At 48.5% G+C, this 21487-nt stretch overlaps 2 protein-coding genes and 1 long non-coding RNA gene across 8 annotated transcripts; 2 read left to right on the plus strand and 1 right to left on the minus strand.

Annotated features, from left to right (window-relative positions):
* Nucleotides 1-1617: 1617 nt before the first annotated feature.
* Nucleotides 1618-14526, plus strand: PIP4K2C (phosphatidylinositol-5-phosphate 4-kinase type 2 gamma). The gene is made up of 10 exons (XM_012777106.2): nt 1618-1905; nt 4438-4535; nt 6234-6330; nt 6696-6839; nt 10383-10529; nt 10717-10755; nt 11382-11495; nt 11853-12120; nt 12291-12394; nt 12575-14526. The coding sequence occupies exons 1-10, from the start codon at nt 1732-1734 to the stop codon at nt 12653-12655; spliced, it is 1266 nt and encodes a 421-aa protein (XP_012632560.1). The 5' UTR covers nt 1618-1731; the 3' UTR covers nt 12656-14526.
* On the minus strand, nt 4443-15790 carry LOC105877991 (uncharacterized). The gene is made up of 4 exons (XR_001157162.3): nt 15701-15790; nt 15226-15272; nt 6214-6385; nt 4443-4572 (listed from the first exon to the last, which is right to left on the minus strand). It is a non-coding gene; the product is annotated as an uncharacterized LOC105877991 (long non-coding RNA).
* DTX3 (deltex E3 ubiquitin ligase 3) lies at nt 15744-21380 on the plus strand. Of its 6 annotated transcripts, XM_012777115.3 has the most exons (7): nt 15834-15869; nt 16577-16736; nt 17186-17254; nt 17448-17522; nt 17871-18619; nt 20062-20279; nt 20633-21380. In XM_012777115.3, coding segments are annotated over exons 4-7 (1044 nt in total). In that variant the 5' UTR covers nt 15834-15869; nt 16577-16736; nt 17186-17254; nt 17448-17521; the 3' UTR covers nt 20709-21380. The 6 variants fall into 6 exon arrangements, with proteins under 6 accessions (XP_012632567.1, XP_012632566.1, XP_012632564.1 ...); XM_012777113.3 differs by lacking the exon at nt 16577-16736 and having other exon boundaries at nt 15744-15869; XM_012777112.3 differs by lacking the exon at nt 16577-16736 and having other exon boundaries at nt 15744-15869; nt 17890-18619.
* The last annotated feature ends 107 nt before the right edge of the window (nt 21381-21487 follow it).

Below are 21487 nucleotides of genomic sequence, written 5' to 3' on the forward strand. Positions count from 1 at the left end.
TAGCCAAATATCCTGAAACAGTCCCAAGTTACCTATATCCACTTTGTCATCTCTGATTCATTCCTCAGTCCACCTTGATCTGGCTCTTGTTCTGCTCAAACTGCTTTTCTAAATTGTACTAGTTACCAAATACAATGGGCATTTCTTGGTCCTTGTACTTGCTTCACCTCTCCATGACTCTCTACTCTTTCCTTCTTGAAATTTGACTCCCCTTGGCTTCTGTGACCCTGCTGTCCTGGCTCCTTGTACTTCTCTGGCCACCCTTCTGAGTCTTCCTCCACCATCCTCTTAAATGCTCTATCTCAGGGTTCAGCCCTCGGTCCTTTCCTTGCTCTTTCAGGGAGATGTCATCCATGCTGGCAGATTGCACAACAATTCTTAAATCTGTATCCCCGGCCCAGACTATTCTGCTGAGCTGTGGGAGTATTATCCTCAGCTGCCTCAAACATGTTCCAAACTGAACTCATATTTTCTCCAAAACTGCTCTTTTTCATGTCACCACCATCTCTCCTCACCTTAGCTAGAAGCCTGGGGCTCATTCTCAATGCCTCCCTTTTCCTTCAAACCCCACATCCATTATGAATTTTCCAATTGACACCAAACTACATCTTTAGATGCCATCCCCTCTTTCCAGCCCAGCAGCCACTGCTTTAGTTCATTATCCGTTCCTGAACTGTTGCAATACTCCAGTTACCCTCCAGGAAGATGCCTGAGTGGTCCTTCTAAAAGGACATCCAATACATCAAAATTGCTTAAGGGATCTCCAGTTCCTACCCTCTCTAACCTTAAGCCTTGCTTCTTCCTCTGGTTCTCAAATTCTAGCCCTACCTTAATACTTACATCTTCCAGAAACAGACCAGTTCTTTCTTGTCTCCATGTCTTTGTACAATGTTCTACCTAAAAAGCCTTTTAACCCCTAGGCCTGAACTCTACCCAGTCTTCCCTATACAGCACAGTCTCCATCCTCTTGGAAGCCTTCCCTTACCAGTGGCACTTCCTTTCTTTCTGTCATTAGCATTGCCTCATACACAGCTCTCATATAGCCCGTATTTCGCATACTGCAACTTTCTCCTTTGGCCAGCCAGTGACACTAGACTCCTAGACTCCGAACTCCTTGAAGGCAGTAACTGTCTTATCTCTTGCTTCAATTAAAGGAGGAGACTCAGGCTCTAGAGTAGTGCCTGGTATAAGTTAAGCGCTCAATAAATACTTGTAGAATGAATGAATGAATTTAAAGACTTTTGGGGCCATTGGTAAGAATTTTAAGATTTCCAAGGTCCGCCCCTCCCCAAGCCCCACGTGGTAAAGAAATGCTTTTGCAATAGTCTCAGGCCGGAGGTTACTCATTAAAAAGTGGGCAAAACCGGAAGGTGGCGATTTTGCTGCAAAGAAGCCCCCCAACCTGAGAGTGGATCGGGCCGGCCCAGGCAGCACTCCAGTCGCCTCGCTGACAAGCGGGGGCCTCGCAAGCCGCTGGCGGTCCTCAGGGGACAGCACTCCCAGGCGCCCGCCCCTGCGCCAGGTGAGCCCACCCACCGCGCGGGCGTTGGGGCGGGCCCGCGCCGGGAGACGGAGCGAGCCCCGCCCCGCCCCGCCCCGCCCCGCCCCGCTCGCGCGCTGCTGGCCAGCCTCCGGTCACATGACGGCGGCGCAGGTGAGCACCGCTTCCGGGGTCGGGCGCCCGGATCGCGGCCGGCTCCCGCTTCCACTCGGTCGAGTGCGCGGGAGACTATGGCGTCCTCCTCGGTCCCACCGGCTACCGTACCGGCGGCGACAGCGGGCCCCGGCCCGGGTTTTGGCTTCGCCTCCAAAACCAAGAAGAAGCATTTCGTGCAGCAGAAGGTGAAGGTGTTCCGGGCGGCCGACCCGCTGGTGGGCGTGTTCCTGTGGGGCGTAGCCCACTCGGTGAGAACCTGCCCTAGCCCCCAACAGCCCTGTGTGGAGCCCTGTGCTCCTGAGTCTCTGGGCGTCCCTGTTTCCAGGCTTCCGCCCCCTCGCTCCGACACTTCCCCCAGCCCACAGCGGCCCCTGTGCCCCCCGGTTAGTCTTGGTCCCTGCCCGCCAACCTTTCCCTTCTGGTTAAAGACTTTTCCACCCTGCTTTAGACTTGTCTTCCCCTCCGCCCTTTACTCCTCCACTCTAGTTCCACCTTCTACCCCACCTGAAATCCAGCTCCCTGTTCCTTGACTCCTTCCTGCCTGGTCCAGCCTCAGCCCCAGGCTACGGAGACTGGTCAGGACCCAGCTTCAGCTGGAAGGACATTAGGGGGAGTGGCTCTTTGAAGTTGGTGGGGGTGAGAGTGTGTGGGGGTGGGCGAAGGGGAGTAGCTGATGAAGGGGATCGTTCATTTTCCTTTCCACCTTGCTTTGCAGCCCGGGTTCTTGGCTTTGGAACCTTGGCTTTGTTTTGGGGAAGCTCTAGGCTTTCAGGACTTTTTAATCCTGCTTGTCCCTTCCTTTCCCTTCCAGAGGTGCAGCATTTCAGAGAAACTACCCCAGCCTGAGCCTGGAGGTTGTACTCGCTCAGGACCTATGCATATATACCTTGGTCTTAACTGCATCCCCGTTGCTGGCAGGAGTGATAGTGTTTGGTGTAAGTGGGAGTCATCATTGACCAAAGAGAAGGCTGAGGAGCTTTGGTCCTGGGGACACTGGTTAGAAGCAGGAAACTGCCCTAGAGGGTATGGCCTGGGAGTTAGGAGGTGGCCAAGGAGACCAGTACATCTCCTTTCCTGAGGCTACCTCTGGTGAAGGAAGCACAGCCATTGCTCCTTTTCCCTCAGATCTGGAATGGGAGGGATGCAGTGATCTTGCATGTGACAGGGAATGTTTTAGAAATCAACTTCCTTGAATGGTTATGGTCATGGCAGGGTTGTGGAGGTGGAAGGTTGTGAAGAAGAATACAGTTTTTGTTACATTCTTAATTTGTGGTTAAGAGTGTTGTTTGGGGTGAGTTGGTTCCTTTTTGCATTTGTGGCTGTCTGGATGGTAATGTCTTATCAGTGAGTATCCAGTCTAAGGCACTTGGTATGGGGAAGGTTGATGGATGTAGGGCTGCCTCTCATATGCACCTTCCAGGTGACTCATCCATCCCAGAGGGAGGCTTAACAGGATGACAGGGAAGGTTTTCCCTTGGTAAGGATTGGGGGAATTACATGTAAGATCTGCCTCATTTTCCCTAGGTATATATACTTTAGCCCCAACACCCAACCCTCAGCCAACACACGTCTTCTTCAAGTGTCTGGAATGGAGAAATTCCTTGAACATATGTCTTAGTGATGATTCAGCTTGCTTAGCAGGTGGCAAGGAGGGGGCAGGAAGAGCTGAATTTCAGGCTTGGACTCTCAAGTGGCTCTTTTTTTTTCCTGGAGGAATATGTTCTGTCCTCCTTTTCGACTGAGAATGGGAGGAGTTGGTTGTACTGCAGTGTGTGGGATTTAGGTTAGACTGCAGTTCATAACCTCTGTCGAATGATCAAGTTGGCATTCATTTATTCAGTTAATAAACACTTCAGGATCACTGTGTGCCATACATCATGCTAGCTGGGCACCTGAGAGATGCAGACAACTAGAACGGGCCCTTACTCTTGAAGAGTTCACAATCTAGTTGGGGGGACTTACTACATTAACTAGTGATTAAAGTCATGTGATACATGTACTAACAAAAACAGGTGACAGGTATTGTAGCAACACAAAGAAGAAAGTACATCTCATGATTTCTAAGTACCAGAGCTCCTTTTCTCCCCTGAATTAGCAGAGTGCAGATCTGGGGCCTGAGAAGAACATGTGATGCTTGTGTCCTTCAGGCTGTGGATTGGTTTTACTTAGGGAACAGACTAACAAGCTCATATTCTCTGTCTGCATTTCTCCTGAAATCAGCTGTTCTTCCTTTACCTTACACCTAGACAGGTGGGGACCTACTGCAAAGAAGTGGGTAAGAGTGGCCTGGAAGGGACTGGTCCTGTTTGTAAAGAGATGCCTTTTATAGGATATAGACATTTCATTCTTCTTGCTGCTGTTGACCCCACAGAATCCCATTAATTCTTTTGTGCACTTTAAAAATGCTTAAAAAAAAAAAAAGCGTGTAACTGTCTTGAATTTGCAGAGGGTATTTTTCTTTTCTAGAATTTCTCACAGCTTTAAAAATAGTCCTGAGTTGCTTACAGGGTTTGCCTAATATAAAATGACTGTTGTGAGCATGAAGTTCCACGGGGGTGGGAGTGTGAGGGGCTGTGTGTGAGTGTTGCTGACTGCAGTCCTTCTTGGGCAGCAGAAGGGGTTAGACACATTCTCTCACTTCTGTCAAGCATATGTATAGCCAGTGTTTTTCAAGGAATGAAGTTGCAGTTGCCCTTTCCCGATTCCTGGCTAGACACAGTGCATGAGTAGCTCTCCACACCCTTACTCACTGCTTCCCTATTCATGTTTTGGCTTATCAGATCAATGAGCTCAGCCAGGTACCTCCCCCAGTGATGCTGCTGCCAGATGACTTTAAGGCCAGCTCCAAGATCAAGGTCAACAATCACCTTTTCCACAGGTAAGTGGGGATCCTTGCCCTTCTTATGTTAACCTTCCTAGAAAAGAGTAAAAAATAATTTTAAAAGATTCAATGAGGCTGGGTGTGGTACGGGCGAGGTGCTCACGCCTGTAATCTTAGCACTCTGGGAGGCCAAGGCAGGAGGATCAATCAAGGTTGGGAGTTTAAGACCAGCCTGAGCAAGAGGGAGACCCTGTCTCTACTAAAAATAGAAAGAAATTAATTGGCCAATTAAAAATATATAGAAAAATTAGCTGGGCATGGTGGCACATGCCTATAGTCCCAGCTGTTCGGGAAGCTGAGGCAGGAGGATCACTTGAGCCCAGGAGTTTGAGGTTGCTGTGAGGTAGGCTGATGCCACGGCACTCACTCTAGCCTGGGCAACAAAGCGAGACTCTGTCTCAAAAGAAAAAAAAAGCATTCAGTGAGTTAAAGATTTTAGATTTAGAAAGTAGTTTACCAGTTGTATGGTCTAACATCCTTCTCAATGCAGAAATTAGTTTTGTGCAAAGAAACCATGAAAATAATTTCCAATATTCCCTCCACACACAGTATTACCAGTATTATCTCTCCTCTGGCCTGGCAATTCCATAGAGTAAATGCATTCAGATGCCATTACCATTAGCTTTTTTTTTTTTTTTTTTTTTGAGGCAGAGTCTTGCTCTGTTGCCCCAGGTAGACATCATCATAGCTCACTGCAACCTCCAACTCCCAGGTTCAAGTGATCCTACTGTCTCAGCCTCCCAAGTAGCTAGCACTACAGGCACGTGCTACCACGCCTGGCTAATTTTTCTATTTTTTTTTTTTTATATTATGCTTTTTAAAAAAATGCTTGTAACTAATTTTTCTATTTTTTGTAGAGACAGGGTCTCGATCTTGCTCAAGCTGGTCTCGAATTCCTGAGGTCAAGCGATCCTCCTGTCTCAGCCTCCCAGAGTGCTAGGATTACAGGCGTGAGCTACCACACCTGGCCTACCATTAGCTTCTGATAGGGACACCCTAAAAGAAATACTTGAGTCCTCTAAGCCCTTCTGGTATCAGAAGATGCCATTCAGAACAGTGGTACCTATTATTATTGACTTTAGGATATCTCTGACTTGCTTGAGATTTGGGAAATGCTGTTGTTTGGATGTACTAGATCCTAGCTGTACCAATACCACTTACCAGCCATATGACTTAGGCAGGTCACTCAATCACCTTGAGATTCAGTCCCTCTTTCTATAAAATGGGAATAATGTACCCTTTTTTTTTTTTTTTTGAGACAGAGTCTCGCTTTGTTGCCCAGGCTAGAGTGAGTGCCATGGTGTCAGCCTAGCTCACAGCAACCTCAAACTCCTGGGCTCAAGCAATCCTTTGCCTCAGCCTCCCGAGTAGCTGGGACTATAGGCATGTGCCACCATGCCCAGCTAACTTTTTCTATATATATTAGTTGGCCAATTAATTTCTTTCTAGTAGAGACAGGGTCTTGCTCTTGCTCAGGCTGGATTCGAACTCCTGACCTCAAGCAATCCGCCCGCCTCGGCCTTCTGGAGTACTAGGATTACAGGCATGAGCCACCACGCCCAGCCTGGAATAATGTACCTTTAAACAACCTCATAGGACTTTGTGATAATCAACTGAGGTAGTATGCATGAAGATACAAACTGTCAAAGGTAATACTGTTACTTTGTTTTCTTACCTTAAAAACTCGAATTTCAGGGAAAATCTGCCCAGTCATTTCAAGTTCAAAGAGTATTGTCCTCAAGTCTTCAGGAACCTCCGTGATCGATTTGGCATCGATGATCAGGATTACTTGGTGAGAGTCCATTAAGGGATGAGGGTAGTCTTTTCTCCCTGGCAACTGGGAAGCCCTTGGGACCATCATATTTAGAGAAATGAGAGCCTTGACAAATATGATTCTGTACCTCTTTGTGATCACAAGCATCTTCAAAAATCTAAGGAAAACTATAAATCCTGTCCTGGGGCAAGTGTGGAAATGTAGATACCTTAAGAATTTTACATTCAATTTCCTAAGTCCATATACAGACATCTGATTAGGAAGCCCTACTTAATCTCTTACCCCAGGGTTTCATCTACTTTCAGGAGCATTCAATGACCATTATCCTATGACTTGTATCTCCATATAAAGGGGGAGGAAAAGAGTCTATTCTGTATCCCCAGGTGTCCCTTACCCGAAGCCCCCCCACTGAAAGTGAAGGCAGTGATGGACGCTTCCTTACCTCCTATGATCGGACTCTGGTCATCAAAGAAGTATCCAGTGAGGACATTGCTGACATGCATAGCAACCTCTCCAACTACCACCAGGTCAGCCCTCTCTCCAGTCCCTTTCTTTCCCTCTCCTCCCTACTCATATATAGCTCAGCTTCCAGAGCATGTGGGGAGACTTCCTATCCCTTTTTCTCTCTACAAACCATTTTTCTACCCAAGAAGCAATTGATATATCATGTTTTTTTTTTTTTTTTTTTTTGAGACACAGTCTCGCTTTGTTGCCCAGGCTAGAATGAGTGCCGTGGCATCAGCCTCGCTCACAGCAACCTCAATCTCCTGGGCTCAAGCAGTCCTACTGCCTCAGCCTCCTGAGTAGCTGGGATTACAGGCATGCGCCACCATGCCCGACTAATTTTTTCTATATATATAATTTGGCCAATTAATTTCTTTCTATTTATAGTAGAGACGGGTCTCGCTCTTGCTCAGGGTGGTTTCGAACTCTTGACCTCGAGCAATCCGCCCACCTCGGCCTCCCAGAGTACTAGGATTACAGGCGTGAGCCACCACGCCCAGCCTATATCATGTTTTTGAAAGTTAGGAATTTCAAGAAAGGGGCCTCTGCATACCTATTTGTGTTTGACTTAAGAGAAGAATTTAGACATGTTCTTCCCAATTTAGTAGTTACAACCTAAAACCACTGGATATATAGACTATAGATTAAGTCAGAATTAGTTGAAATGTTAAAATCAAATATACTATCAGGAATAAATGTAGTTTGGAGAGAAAACCCAGATAAGTACATAATTGAGATAAATTGGATGTGAGAAAATCATATCCAGCTCTAGATGGGATTAGGGAAGCTATTCTGTCTGATCAGAATAACTTGAAATGTAGAGTATAAAAACTGTTTTGGGGCCGGGCGCGGTGGCTCACGCCTGTAATCCTAGCTCTCTGGGAGGCTGAGGCGGGCGGATTGCTCAAGGTCAGGAGTTCGAAACCAGCCTGAGCAAGAGCGAGACCCCGTCTCTACTATAAATAGAAAGAAATTAATTGGCCAACTAATATATATACAAAAAATTAGCCGGGCATGGTGGCGCATGCCTGTAGTCCCAGCTACTTGGGAGGCTGAGGCAGGAGGATTGCTTGAGCCCAGGAGTTTGAGGTTGCTGTGAGCTAGGCTGACGCCACGGCATTCACTCTAGCCTGGGCAACAAAGCGAGACTCTGTCTAAAAAAAAAAAACTGTTTTGATGATTAAAAACATTCTTCCTGGATGTCTTTCTAAAGAAAAAATTCGCCAAAATCAATGAGCAGGGAATGCATGAAAGACTCTAAAAGGAGTCTGGTTTATACAACAAATATTGAATGTCTCTTATAACTGGGCCCTATGTTAGGCAGTGGAGAAAGAGGGGAATAAAACGGCTGTGGCCACTGAGGATCTCTTGGTCTAATGGCAGAGACCAGTAAACCAGTATTAGCACCCCAGTAAGATGGGTACTATAGGAGAGGTAAGTATAGAATGTTCTGAGGGTACAGAGAAGAGCATCCTAACTCACCTGGGGAAGGAGGTATACTTGGAAAGCTTAAAGAGTTTTTTACTAAGAGACATCATAGGAGTTGATTCTTGAAGGACTAGGAGGGGTTAACCATTGGATAAGGTACAGAATCATGAGAGAGTTTGGTGTTAGGAAACTGCAAGAAATTCAGTGTGGCTGGGATTTGGCACTGTGGAAAATAGTCAGGAGCCAGATTGTGAAGAGGCTTAAACGTCACACAAAGAACTTAGGGCTTTATCCTGAAGGCGGTTTACAGGGGATTGATATATATGTCATTTAGAAACATCCTTGTGACAGCATGTTAGACAATGGATTGTACAGAGGGAATACTGGAAGCATGCTTACCAGTTAGGAGGTAATTTTAATAGTCTAGGGTAGAAATGATGAGGGCCTGGAAGAGCAGTGGCAGTGAGGATGGAAAGGAAAACCTTTTGGAGAAGTGTGGGTATTAAGGTACTAGAACCTCCAAATTCCAGGAGGGATAACTGGTTGCCTATTCACCAACAAGTGGGAAACAGAAAGAGGAACAGGTTTTTGGAGGAAAAAAGTTCTGATTTGGACATGTTGAATTTGAGGTTTCTTCATTTCATCCAGATAAGGATATCTAGTAAGTGTTTGGGGTATGGGTGTGGAATTCAGGAAAGAGGATCAGACTAGGAGTATAGATTAGAGAGTTGTAAATGAATAAGTGGTCATTAAAACCATAACTGTAGATAAAATTATTGAAGGGAAGTGTGTGGAGTGAAATGAAAAGAAGGTTGAAGACAGAACCTTAAGGAGCAAGTAAAGAGCACACAAAAGAAACTAAGAGTAGATGGACACTTTTAATGATTTATGCCCTACTGCATTCCATAAAGAATTTGAGGACAGAGAGGAGGAGCAGAAGGGTGGTATAGGCCAGGCATGATGGCTCACACCTGTAATCCCAGCTCTCTAGAAGGCCGAGGTGGGAGGATTGCTCGAGCTTAGGAGTTCGACACCAGCCTGAGCAACACTGAGACTCCATCTCTACCAAAGAGAAAAAAGAAAAACAAAAAAGACAAAAGTACACAAAACAACAAAAGGGTAGCATATTGGGATCTGAGGATGAAGAGAGTCTTAAGGAGAGATTGTCAGTAGGATTAAGTGCCACACAGTTGAAACATGACAATGACTAGAATACCCGTTGGATTTGGCAACAGGGATTTGGGGGAGATTTCAGAGGAGAAACGAGGGTTTAAATCTGATTTCAGTGGTAAGAGGTGTGAATGAGAGATGGGAAATGGATTGATTGCTGATTACTTTCCTGAGAAGATAAGCTATGTAGAGGAAGAGGCAGCAGCAACATAGAGATGGTAGCACTGAAAGAAGAATTTTATTTTCTTTTTTTTTTTAAATTGAGACAGGGTCTTGCTCTGTTGCCTGGGCTAGAGTGCAGTCATAGCTCACTGCAACTTAAACTCCTGGTCTCAAGCAATCCTCCAACCTTGGCCTCCCAAAGTGCTAGGATTACTGGTGTGAGCCACTGTGCCTAGCTAAGAATTTTTTTTTTTTTTAACAGATGGGGTCTTACTCTGTTGCCTAGGTTGGTCTTGAACTCCTGGGCTAAAGCAATCCTCCCTCCTCAGCCTCAGTTACCTGGTTCAAAAGCAGAATATTTTTTCAAGAATCCAAATTATAGGCCATCATGCAGACATTTTTTGTATTTTACTATGGGAATCTAGCCCACCAAGAAATGCTGGTCTAGATAAAATCTTTTCATTAATAAGTAGATACAAGTTCTAATCCTGGTTCTGTGACCACTCGCATATACAGAGAGTCTAAGGATAATAACACCTGCCTTTCTCATATCAAAAGATGATAGAGGTGAAATGAGAGAAGGCACTTTAAAAGTAAGAGACATTATACAAATAGAAGAAATCAAGAGATGAGGATTCAGAAACTTCATGGATAACCAGTGACATTTTTAGGAAGCTTCCACCACTTCTGACCTTCTTGTAACCTCTCTACTTGAAGTTTTCTGCTCCACCCTGTATCCCATCTCTGGGCTGTTTGTGTATCTACTACTCAGCCTCTCCCCATTCCTTCCTCCCCTTCCACCCCAGTACATTGTGAAGTGCCATGGCAACACACTTCTGCCCCAGTTCCTGGGGATGTACCGAGTCAGCGTGGACAATGAAGACAGCTACATGCTTGTGATGCGCAATATGTTTAGCCACCGTCTTCCTGTGCACAGGAAGTATGACCTCAAGGTAAGGAGAGGATAGCTATGGGTTAGGGGTAGGCTCCTGATAGTCTGAAAATGGGGAAGGGCCTGGGAGGCATTGGATGATTCCTTTGAAAGGAAAGAAGGGTATGGGTTTGAGTACTCACCTTAGGAGCTGGGTTTGACTATTCTTTTAGCCACTCTGCTTACTTGGTCTTTGGGTCTCTCCACAGGGTTCCCTAGTGTCCCGGGAAGCCAGTGATAAAGAAAAGGTAATACTAATTTGAGGTGATAGGGTGACGGATGGGGGAGGGATCCCCTTGAAGGAGGAGATCCCCTTGAAGGGATCCTCTCAGATGAAGAGAGGATCCTCTTTCTCTTGAGGGGATAGGAATCACTAGCTATTTGTTCTTTTTTTAAACCACTGAAATGGAGATATAAATTTCTACTGATCAGGGATTGTTTGGAAGGTGCAGTGTGGGAACAGCTACTTTGTCACTGGCATGGGTTATTCCATGTGGAAGGTTTGGGGATGGGTGATGATGATGCCAGACTTTAAAAGCAAAATGCTTACCCTCCACCTCCCATTCTGGGCTCTTATATTCAAGCAGCTATTTTTGCTGAAGAAGGAGGAGGAAAAGTCAGCATGGAGGGTCTTGACTTAAAACCATCAGCAGAAAGTGTGGGGGGATGTGATTTGGGGTACAGCTGCAGTGACTCAGTGTGAGGAAGCCCTTGGAGGTGAGAATAGACTCTGGGGAAGCATCACAGTGTGGAGTCAGACGAGATCACTCTCTCCTAGAGGACACTAAGTTGGAGATGGAGCCCTAGACAAAAGGAAGGGTTGAGACCTTGGGGAAGGGATGTGTTCCCAAGATGTTCCTTTACCTGTTCTTAGGTTAAAGAATTGCCTACCCTTAAGGATATGGACTTTCTCAACAAGAACCAGAAAGTTTATATTGGTGAAGAAGAGAAGAAAGTATTTCTAGAGAAGCTAAAGAGAGATGTGGAGGTGATGATTGGGTGCTCTGGGAAATGGTTTTGTTTCCTTTTTGGTGCTTCCCACAGGGTCATTGTCTCTTCCATTCACAATATGAAGGAGCACCATATTCCCTTCATTCTTTGGGTCCTCTGCATGTTGCGGGGTGGGGTATGAAACATGAAAAACCCCTAGAGGTGTCCTGTAGAGGGGGTGGCTGGAGTGAGCTGAAAGGATGATTTTGATACCAAGACATTTAGGCACTAAAGGGCAGTAGTCTACCCTCAACCTCAATTTTTACACTTCCTTTCCCCAGTGATGGAGGTATAAGGGTAGTACCTGGGATTGAATAGGGAGATCTGGGGTGTCTGATTTGTCAGTGGGTCTCAGTTTCTAGTGCAGCTAAAGATCATGGACTACAGCCTTCTCCTGGGCATCCACGACATCGTTCGGGGCTCTGAACCAGAGGAGGAGGGGCCCGTTCGGGAGGATGAGTCAGAGGGGGATGGGGACTGTGGCCTGACTGGACCTCCTGCTGTGGTGGGCTCCTATGGCACCTCCCCGGAGGGTATCGGAGGCTACATCCAGTCCCATCGGCCCCTGGGCCCTGGAGAGTTTGAGTCCTTCATTGATGTCTACGCCATCCGGAGTGCTGAGGGTGAGAGATCATCCTGGACAATTTAAGGGTGGAAAGGGGAGGACTGTCCTTGGGGAACAGAGACCAGGGTGGTGGGTGGACAGCCTGCCTAGCTTTCTAAAACAAAACTGGTTCCTGGGGAAAGGGAATTGGGACTATGCTTGCTCTTCATTGTTGGTCCCTCTCCCCAGGAGCCCCCCAGAAGGAGGTATATTTCATGGGTCTCATTGACATCCTGACGCAGTATGATGCCAAGAAGAAAGCAGCTCATGCAGCCAAAACGGTCAAGCATGGGGTGAGAGTTCCCCAAATCCTTGCCTTTCCTGTCTTGACTATTCTTTGGGAAGAGAGAGCCTCTGTGCCAGAGAAATGGGGTGGCAAAAGGATGGAAATGGTTTGGGGTGGACTAGAGGGTGGAGAATGGGGGCGGATGGTGAGGTGGCCTTGACACATTGTTCTGTACCTCCTCTCACAGGCTGGGGCAGAGATCTCTACTGTCCATCCCGAGCAGTATGCTAAGCGATTCCTGGATTTTATTGGCAACATCTTTGCCTAAGAGACTGCCTGACTCTGTGATGTTCAAGGTGGTGGGGTTCTCAGAGACTTGAGGGAATTGTGGATATTCTAGCCACTACTTCTCTTCCTCCTTTGCTAAATTCAGGCTGCAGGCTCCTTCCATCCAAGTAACTCCATCTTGTTGGGTAGGCTCTTTCTGGTCCATAGAAATCTATTGCCCTTTCTCCCCTTTGTCCATTCTTCTTCCCTCTTTCCCTTTGCCCCAAGGCAGAGAGAAATCTGCTTGCTTCATTAGAGTGTTGTTGTTGACTCTCTCCCAAGTGCCTTGCTCTTTGTAAAATGTTCTGTTGTTTCTATAAAATAGGAGCTGGGGGAAGGGGGTTGTTTGCCATCTTCAGGACCTGACTGGACAGATGGACCTGGCTCAAGCAACTACTCTGGATGCACTTTGCTGTGTGGGATGAACTAAGAGTGTCTGAATTTTGCTGATAACTTTATAGAACTCACTATGGCATGCTTTCCTCCTGGTAGGCCCCAGGATGGAGGACTTTGCAGATACTACAGATGTGGGTGCAGGCATGCACACACATCATGGAATATGGCCAATCTTACACACACAGGTTGGGTGGAGAATGGTCAGCAGGCTGGCACCTCATAGAGGTGGGACCTTAAAAGGACTCTTGTGATTATGTAGGGAACTGGAGAGAATCTCTGTCAAGGACTGACTAAGCTCTTCTCTCTCCCCACTTCCACCCCCACCTACCTGTACTTCTGGGCACAGGAGCCCAGAGATGGCCAAAAGCATTGAAGCCTGGATGAAGGTGTTTGACTATTGCTGCTCTTCACTGGGACCTCATACCCCTCCTGGGGCTGGAACCCTTCAGTGGGGATGTGGCCAGTTCTGGAGGTTGGGATGGTCGGCCAGGGGCTGTGAGATTCATTCCCATGTTAAGTTTGCTTTCTTCCTGTCTAGCCATTCCCAAGGTTTATTCCCAGCAGAAGGGAATACCCTTAAAAAAAAAAAAAAGGGCAGGGGACTACCTTTACCTGGATCAATTCTGGTCATTTCAAGAGGATGGAAGTCTCAAGTGTGGGAACTTCCCCTACTCCCTGGATATGTGTACCTAGCACACTTCCTTCCCCTACCCCTTCTCAAATTCTTTCTAGTTGGATTTGTTATTCTTTTCTCTTCTGTCCTGTCTTATACTGCTACTGTGTCTCCCAGGGGACAGATGGCCTTCTTTGTCATCTTCACTCTCCACCCCCAGAGAGGAGTCAGAGCCATAACTCAATCACCCGGCCCCCTCCAAAGATAGTTAAGTTGATGCATGATATTCTCAGAATGCAGAGGACCCTGATAAGATGAGACAGATTGTCCTCCCCTCCCCACTACTGCCTTTGGGGCTAAGACACCCATTCTTCTTACTACCCTTCATCCCCCTTGAGGCTTCCACATTTTTTTTTAAAAAAAGATGGGCCACCAGCATCTGGCCTGCAGGGATGCAAAGCTGCTTTGCTCTGTATCTGGCTGGACTGATCTATCTCACAAGAAGTCATGAGAGCTAATGCAGAAGCCCTCCTTCTCCTTCATCTTTAGCTCCAAAGGAGGTAGCAAGAGGAGTCCCCAGTAAGGAGCCCCTATAAAACCTACCTAATGGGTCTTTTTCATTCCAACCCTCTGCCTTTCCCCTAATGAATGCAATAAAACTCTGTGACACCAGCAACCATTGTTCTTTGGAAATGGGTTTTCTGACCACATGGCTAATGTGTGATGGGCAGTATGGTCTTCATTTGTTGCTTCTGTTTTTCTTCTTTTTTGTTTTATTAATAATAATAATTAAAAAAATCTTGTGTATTTACTCCCATTACCATCACAATACAAAATAAATTATTCAAATTCCTCCATAAAAATGCCTTTTCACTTTTCTGAGGAAGCCTGTGCTTAGGGGTGCAGAGACCAGCTGAAGAATTCTGGTGTTCAAGGTGTTGGGCCCCTGACTAAGGATGTGGGTTTGTGGACAGATGGCTGTGAACTTAAAATGTTGTGAGGGGTGTACATGGGACAACAAGAATAACAACTTATTCTTCTACTTTGTGGGAATTCAGAGGTAGAGCCGGGCAAGAGTGGGATGATGGGACCCTTTTTCCCCCAGGGCTCTGTGTTTGATCATACTCTATAAAGGTGAGTGGGCCTCTCAGCCCACCAGCTAAAAGAGAAAGGCATTCAGTGTTCCCCCAGGCTTCCTGGGAAAGCTGTCCCTTGCCAAAGGGCAGGAAGAGTACAGCTGGGTCCTGGGAAAGTGAAGAAAGTGACCAGTGGATGAACAGAGGTTGTTGCCAGTCTGGGAGACTCATGTATTGGCTGAGGAGGTCTTTTGGCTGGTGGAAAAACCTGGTTTCATGTGGCCCCAGGGAAGTGAGTTGGACTGGGGGCGGAGACTGCTCTGATGTGGGAAGCAGAACAGAGCTTTTTTTTTTTCTTTGAGAGTTTTTAACTCTATTTGAACCATACACTTGACACCACCACCATCCCAAGCCATTAAAAAAAATTTGCCTTCTGCACCAGCCTCAGTAACCCTATTTATGAAAAGAAAAATCAGAGGCACTTACCTATACCCACTTGAGAGTAGGTTGTGGGGGTCACAGGAGGTAACAATCTAGAAAGAGGCAAGAGATGAGGGAGGGGATTGAAATAGTTTAGTACTGGGATTTGTTTATTTTTTAGAACCAGTGCTTTCCTTTTTACTATGACTCTTCCCATCCCACATTGTTCCTCAAAGGCCCCTCTACCGTAAGGATTTCAAAAAATTGCCCCCCCAAATACCCACCGACACTCCTCACCCACCCACCCCCACTACCAGCTCCCAAAAGCTGCCACGCAGCTGGCTAGGAAAGAAAAGGGAGAGGGCTCCTCCGGGAGGGGGAAGAGAGAAGGGTGGCGTCTCTAGGGATTTAACCTCCTACCCTCAGTTACATGACGCCACCCCCTCCCACCAAAGACTGGGAAGGCGCCTCCATTTTTGTTTTGGGGCGGAAGGGCAGGGGCTCGCGGATGGCAGGGGTCAAAGGAAACGGTGATTATCACCTGTGAGAGGAAAAGGGGTGCTGTCCTCCCTCCTTCCCTTTTCTTCAGTCTGCACCCCTTGCAATCCCCCCTAGCTTCTCAGGGTCTCCCCCCCTTGTTGCTAAGGCCCGGACCGTCATCCCAGCAACAGCCTCAGTCATGTGACCGGCAATGGCGGCGCTGACGAGAGGTAGGTGAGCCCGGCGCCCCCCACACCCACCGCGCGCCCCCCGGACCCGGCTCGCAGCCCCCGCACGTCCCCCGCTCCCCCTGCGCCCTCTCCTCCTCTTCCTCCCATTGCGCGTGGCCCCGGGGCCCCCGTCCGTGCCCGGTCGATCATCTTGTACCCTCCAGCCTTGGCCTCCATTTGGGGGTTCTGAGGGCCGCGATCCGGCCGACGTGCACCCCTACCCAGCGGTGGGGCTCCGGGGGCTTTGGCGAGTGGGGGATGTGGGGAGTTGGTTCCGGGTCGGGTCTTGGAGGAGGCTGTGGGGGGGAGGGGGAGAGGTGCCTCAATGGATGCCCCCAGGGACCCTGTCCTTCCTGGCTGTCCCTGCCGCTGGCCTCCATCTGAGGGAGGGACTGGCCGGTGTTCGGCCTGGGTTGCCCCAGAGGAATTACAGACGCAGCCTAAACTGGGGCCCCGCCTCCCTTCTCTCTGCCAGCAGGACTTGGAGCTAGACACCTAGGTCCTGGGTCCCCTCTGATGGGGCGGGGTGGTGTTACACCGTGAACAGACGGCTAGGGCTGAGGCTATAGGGTTCCATTTTCACTTTATGAATCTCCAGGTGCATCTGGCCTTGAGGGGACTATAATGGAGGCATGTAGGGACAGCTGCTCCTTTTGGGATCAGTCAAGAAATTGAGGTCACACTATTGGCCCCTCTTTCTGTTTGAGCTGCACTTGGAGGTGTTGTGGGGACAACCCTGTAGCTGAATGTGACCAGACTCCGGTGATACATCAGGCCCCTTCAGCTGAACCCTTGAGTGAGCCCCGCCCCTGCCTAAATGCCAGACTAGGGAGCTGACAGGCAGCGCTGCGTGTGCTGAGTTAAAAGGTGACAAAGGAGAACTTTGTTATTGCAGGGGCTGCTGCCACTTTGTTCACAGCCTTTAAGAATTCAGCAGAAGGGATGGAGTTAGCTCTCAAGGAAGGCTCCCTGGCAATAAGGGCTTAATTCTTTGGGAATGTGGAACAGGGCAAGTAGTTGGGGAGCATAGGAAATATACCTGTCCATGTAATCTGAGGGAGGTGGCAAGACCTCCATCTGTGTGGGTTTTTTCTTTCCTGACTTATCTGCACCCTAGGCTTTCTTGAGAGTCTCAGAGCTGGGAAAGAAAGGAGGAAGGTTTAGCATGTTGAAATTCCTTCTTTAGCAACTTGGGAAGAGGCTAGGGATGATACTTCTGTAAAGGAGAAAATGGAAGAGCAGTTTTGTTTCTGGGCTGGCTGGGGAAAATGCTAACTTTTGCCATCATAACCCTTTACCCTTCCCCCCACTCCCAGTCCTGGTAAGCTGAGTGTGGATGGAAATAGAGAGATTTCTGCAGCCATCACCTTCCATGGGCTTTCCAGGTACCTGCCTCCCAAGGGAACCTCAATTTTCACCCTTAAATACTTTTCCTCCATTCCATGTTCCAAGTAATCCCATTCCTAGTAACTTGCACCCAAGTTCCTATCTCATTTACATGAGCTGCTGAGTTGGGGCCTATGGGGATTGGGGGAAGGGATTTCTCACTTTCCTCCCTTTTCCTTTCTGCCCTTCTAGGTTGCACAACCTACAAGTAGGGAGCAGGGAAAGAGAGTGAGCCTGCATGCCAATTCTAAGCTCTTCAGGATCAAAGTGAGCAAAAAGGAGGGTGAAAAATTCTCCCTCCCTTTTAAAGACCCATTTGTCACCCAGAGGGGGGAGGGGCAGATTGTTTCTGTGATCATGGGAGAAATGAAAGGAGAATCAACACTGATGCTTGGCTTAGATGATAATAAAGTTCATGGAAACTTTCCTGCTCTTCAGTGGGTGCTGGGGTTTGGAAGATAAAGGGAGATAGAAAATTAATTTGGGGGAGCGGTTGGGGGTTGGTCTTTGAGAGAACAGAGGTAACATAGGGTTTAGAAGGAACCTGAAGTAGGAGGCATTGATATTTGTCAAATGGGGACCCCCCACCCTGAGTCCCTTTCACCCTGGGGGCAGTGTCGTTCGTCCTGTCCAGAATGGCAGCCTGTGGAGGCACCTGCAAGAATAAAGTGACTGTTTCCAAGCCTGTGTGGGACTTCCTGAGCAAGGAGACCCCAGCCCGGCTGGCCCGGCTTCGGGAGGAGCACCGTGTGTCCATCCTCATAGATGGCGAGACTTCTGACATCTATGTTCTGCAGCTTTCCCCACAGGGCCCTCCCCCGGCCCCTCCCAATGGGCTCTACCTGGCCCGGAAGGCTCTCAAGGGGCTGCTAAAAGAGGCAGAGAAAGAGCTAAAGAAAGCTCAGAGGCAGGGGGAGCTTATGGGCTGCCTGGCTTTGGGGGGTGGAGGGGAGCACCCTGAGCTGCACCGCCCAGGCCCACCCCCTCTCCGAGCAGCACCACTGCTACCCCCAGGGGCACGGGGGCTCCCTCCTCCTCCTCCTCCCCTGCCCCCTCCTCTTCCTCCCCGCCTTCGGGAGGAGACAGAAGAGCAGGAGAGCACCTGCCCCATCTGTCTGGGGGAGATCCAGAACGCCAAGACATTGGAGAAGTGCCGGCATTCATTCTGTGAGGGCTGCATCACCCGGGCCCTGCAGGTGAAAAAGGCCTGCCCCATGTGCGGCCGCTTCTACGGGCAGCTGGTAGGCAACCAGCCCCAGAATGGGCGGATGCTGGTCTCTAAGGACGCCACCCTCCTGCTGCCCAGCTATGAGAAGTACGGCACCATTGTCATCCAGTACGTCTTCCCGCCCGGTGTCCAGGGGGTAAGAAGACCACAGCCTGTCCTAACCTTTTAGTTTCCCCAGGCTCTGACCTAGGAAAACTGGGGGAGGGGGAGTGAATTTGTTAAATATGATGCAGTCTTGCTGTCTTCCACTGTGCCTTCCTACTCAGTGCTCTGGGGCTAGGAAGTTCCCCTTAGGCCCAGCTTTTCCACCCTCACGACCCCAAGGCACACATGAAAATCAGATAGGAGAGAAAGGAATTGCACATGATGAATGTGGATGTTGACAAATATTCTTGGCAGAGGTAAATTCTGTGGAGGTGGTGGCTCAGGTGCAGACAGGCAGAACAGGAAGGGATCTGACCAACCTGAGCTAGGAGTGTTATTCTATTCCAGATTTATGAGAGAGTAAAACCTTGATGCCAGTGGAAAGTAAGAACAAGAGTAGTTAGGGCTTATAGGCGTCCTTCTGCCAGAGAGGAGTAATGTCCAATTTTGGTTTGCAGAGGGGTGAGGAAGTTCCAAAGAAGAATAATAAAAAAATGGAACAGGTTGAACAGTGGCAGAAACATTAGGAGTGTTAAAAAAAAAAAAATCAGAATACTAGGGGGGTACACATATTTTGGTTACATAATTTGCTTTTGTACAATTTGAGTCAATGTTTTTTTTTTTTTTTTTTTTTTTTTTTTTTTTTGAGACAGAGTCTCGCTTTCTTGCCCAGGCTAGAATGAGTGCCATGGCGTCAGCCTAGCTCACAGCAACCTCAAACTCCTGGGCTCAAGCGATCCTCCTGCCTTAGCCTCCCGAGTAGCTGGGACTACAGGCACGAGCCACCATGCCCGGCTGATTTTTATATCATAAATATTAGTTGGCCAATTAATTTCTTTCTATTTTTATGGTAGAGACAGGGTCTCGCTCAGGCTGGTTTTGAACTCCTGACCTTGAGCAATCTGCCCGCCTCGGCCTCCCAGAGTGCTAGGATTACAGGCGTGAACCACCGCGCCCGGCCTGAGTCAATGTTTTTTAAGTATGCCCTTCACACAGATAGTGTGCATTGTACCCATTAGATGTGAATTTACCTATCCCCTTCTCCCCCCTTCCCATTAGGAGTGTTTTCAGGTAGAGAATGGAAGTCTGAAAGATAAATTATTCTCAGTCTTCACATTTCTGCTGAATTATCTGGAGAGTAAGAACCAGCTACCTTCCTTCACTTCTGAGAATCCATTTGTTGCTGAATTGAGATGTGAGGGATTGAGACAGCAGAAAGAACTTCTTAACAATAAGGATTATGTCTGGAAACAGGCTCTTGCTGCCCAGGCCCTGTAATCTCTCCTTCCGTGGAAGGCTGTGAGCCTTCTGCTGCCCTGTCAGCATTAGCTAGGGGTTCACAGACAGCAGGTTGGCCACGATGACCCTCCATTACCATCTGGGCCTTAGGATATCCAGCTGTTCACTGCCCACTCTGCTCCCTCTTCCTCCCAGGCTGAACACCCAAACCCAGGAGTTCGGTACCCTGGCACCACACGGGTGGCCTACCTCCCGGACTGCCCTGAGGGCAACAAGGTGCTGACCCTGTTCCGCAAGGCATTTGACCAGCGTCTCACCTTCACTATTGGCACGTCCATGACCACAGGGAGACCGAATGTCATCACCTGGAACGACATCCACCACAAGACCAGCTGCACAGGGGGACCCCAGCTGTGCGACACCTGTTCATTTCCTTTCCTTTGGCTCCTTTCCTTTTCTTCATTTCCACTGAGGGAACAACATCAACCCCCTCACTCTGGGAGCTCCTAACTGGAGAGCACCACCTCTAAACTGTTGAGCCATCTCTTCCATCTCAGTTTTTCCTACATTCAACCTGGTCCTGATGTGCCCAGCTTAACCTGCAAAAATAAGCAGAATTGGGCTAAGTTATCTTGGGTTTGGAGATCACCCCACCCGCAGCGAAAGTGGGAGGGGTGTGAATGGGGCCTCCCCTGAGAGTGAGCATGGGGGTAATATGAGCATGCCCATACAGCTAACCTTCACCCTCATTTCTGTCTGCTCCCAGGTTTGGGTACCCGGACCCCACCTACCTGACCCGGGTGCAAGAGGAACTGAGAGCCAAGGGTATCACAGATGACTGAAGGACATCCCGTTTGCCAAGGCCCCTGCTGTCCTCCTCTACTAGGACCCAATGGAAGCCTCTGTTCTCCTTTCTGCCCCCTGCCCCCCACACCACACAAGTAGGGGACCTGTCTGACTGGGAAGGGAGTTCAGAGGGGGAGGGGGCAATCCCTTCTCCTGTCCCCCACTGGCCAAGTGTTACAGTGCAGCGTGAGCCACTCCCTTCTGGCAGAGGCTGATCTCCAAGGCTCTGCTCTCTGCTCCCCATGTACATACTCCCAGTTTCCCTGGCCCCTCCATTGCCCTTGGCTTTTTCTGGTATGTGCTGTGCTCCAGTAACTAAACTGAGAAAGGACCTGGGTGGAGAGGGGAGGGTCTCTTGAACCACCCCACCCCACCCCACCCACATACTGCTCCACTGCTGAGCTCTACCGCTGAATTTGGGTACAGGGAAAAAGGAATTGGGCTAATGTGAGTCCTCCCCGCCCATGGAGCCAGCTGTGTGTGTTCATCAGATACAATTCTCTTACCTTGACCTTGTCCTTTCTCTCCTGTGTCTCAGTCTCTGTCAGTCTCTCTGTCTTTCTCCTGCTCTTCTCTGCCCCCTATAAGGAGCCTCCTTACCCTGTTCTGGAATCGCCGCCAGACTGTAGCTTTTAATTTAATAAAAATAAAGTAAAATATGCAACTCTTTATGCCACACCCGTTCTGTTCCACAGACAGGGTTGGGTGCGGTGGGGAGGAGACCTGCAGAGAAGGGGAGGGGGATAACGGGGAAATCCTCATGTGCCTTCGCGTA

Source organism: Microcebus murinus, chromosome 10, assembly GCF_040939455.1.
Source record: "Microcebus murinus isolate Inina chromosome 10, M.murinus_Inina_mat1.0, whole genome shotgun sequence".
In the NCBI taxonomy this organism is placed as follows: Eukaryota; Metazoa; Chordata; class Mammalia; order Primates; family Cheirogaleidae; genus Microcebus; species Microcebus murinus.

Excerpts from the sequence above, each read along its gene's own strand:
- DTX3 (XM_012777107.3), top strand. The coding sequence starts at position 17,494 with ATGCCAATTCTAAGCTCTTCAGGATCAAA. Across the intron at positions 17,523-17,889 it reads CTAAGCTCTTCAGGATCAAA|AATGGCAGCCTGTGGAGGCA; the intron begins GTGAGCAAAAAG and ends CGTCCTGTCCAG. Across the intron at positions 18,620-20,061 it reads TCCCGCCCGGTGTCCAGGGG|GCTGAACACCCAAACCCAGG; the intron begins GTAAGAAGACCA and ends TCTTCCTCCCAG.
- PIP4K2C (XM_012777106.2), top strand. The coding sequence starts at position 1,732 with ATGGCGTCCTCCTCGGTCCCACCGGCTACCGTACCGGCGGCGACAGCG. Across the intron at positions 6,840-10,382 it reads ACCTCTCCAACTACCACCAG|TACATTGTGAAGTGCCATGG; the intron begins GTCAGCCCTCTC and ends CTTCCACCCCAG. Across the intron at positions 10,530-10,716 it reads ACAGGAAGTATGACCTCAAG|GGTTCCCTAGTGTCCCGGGA; the intron begins GTAAGGAGAGGA and ends GTCTCTCCACAG.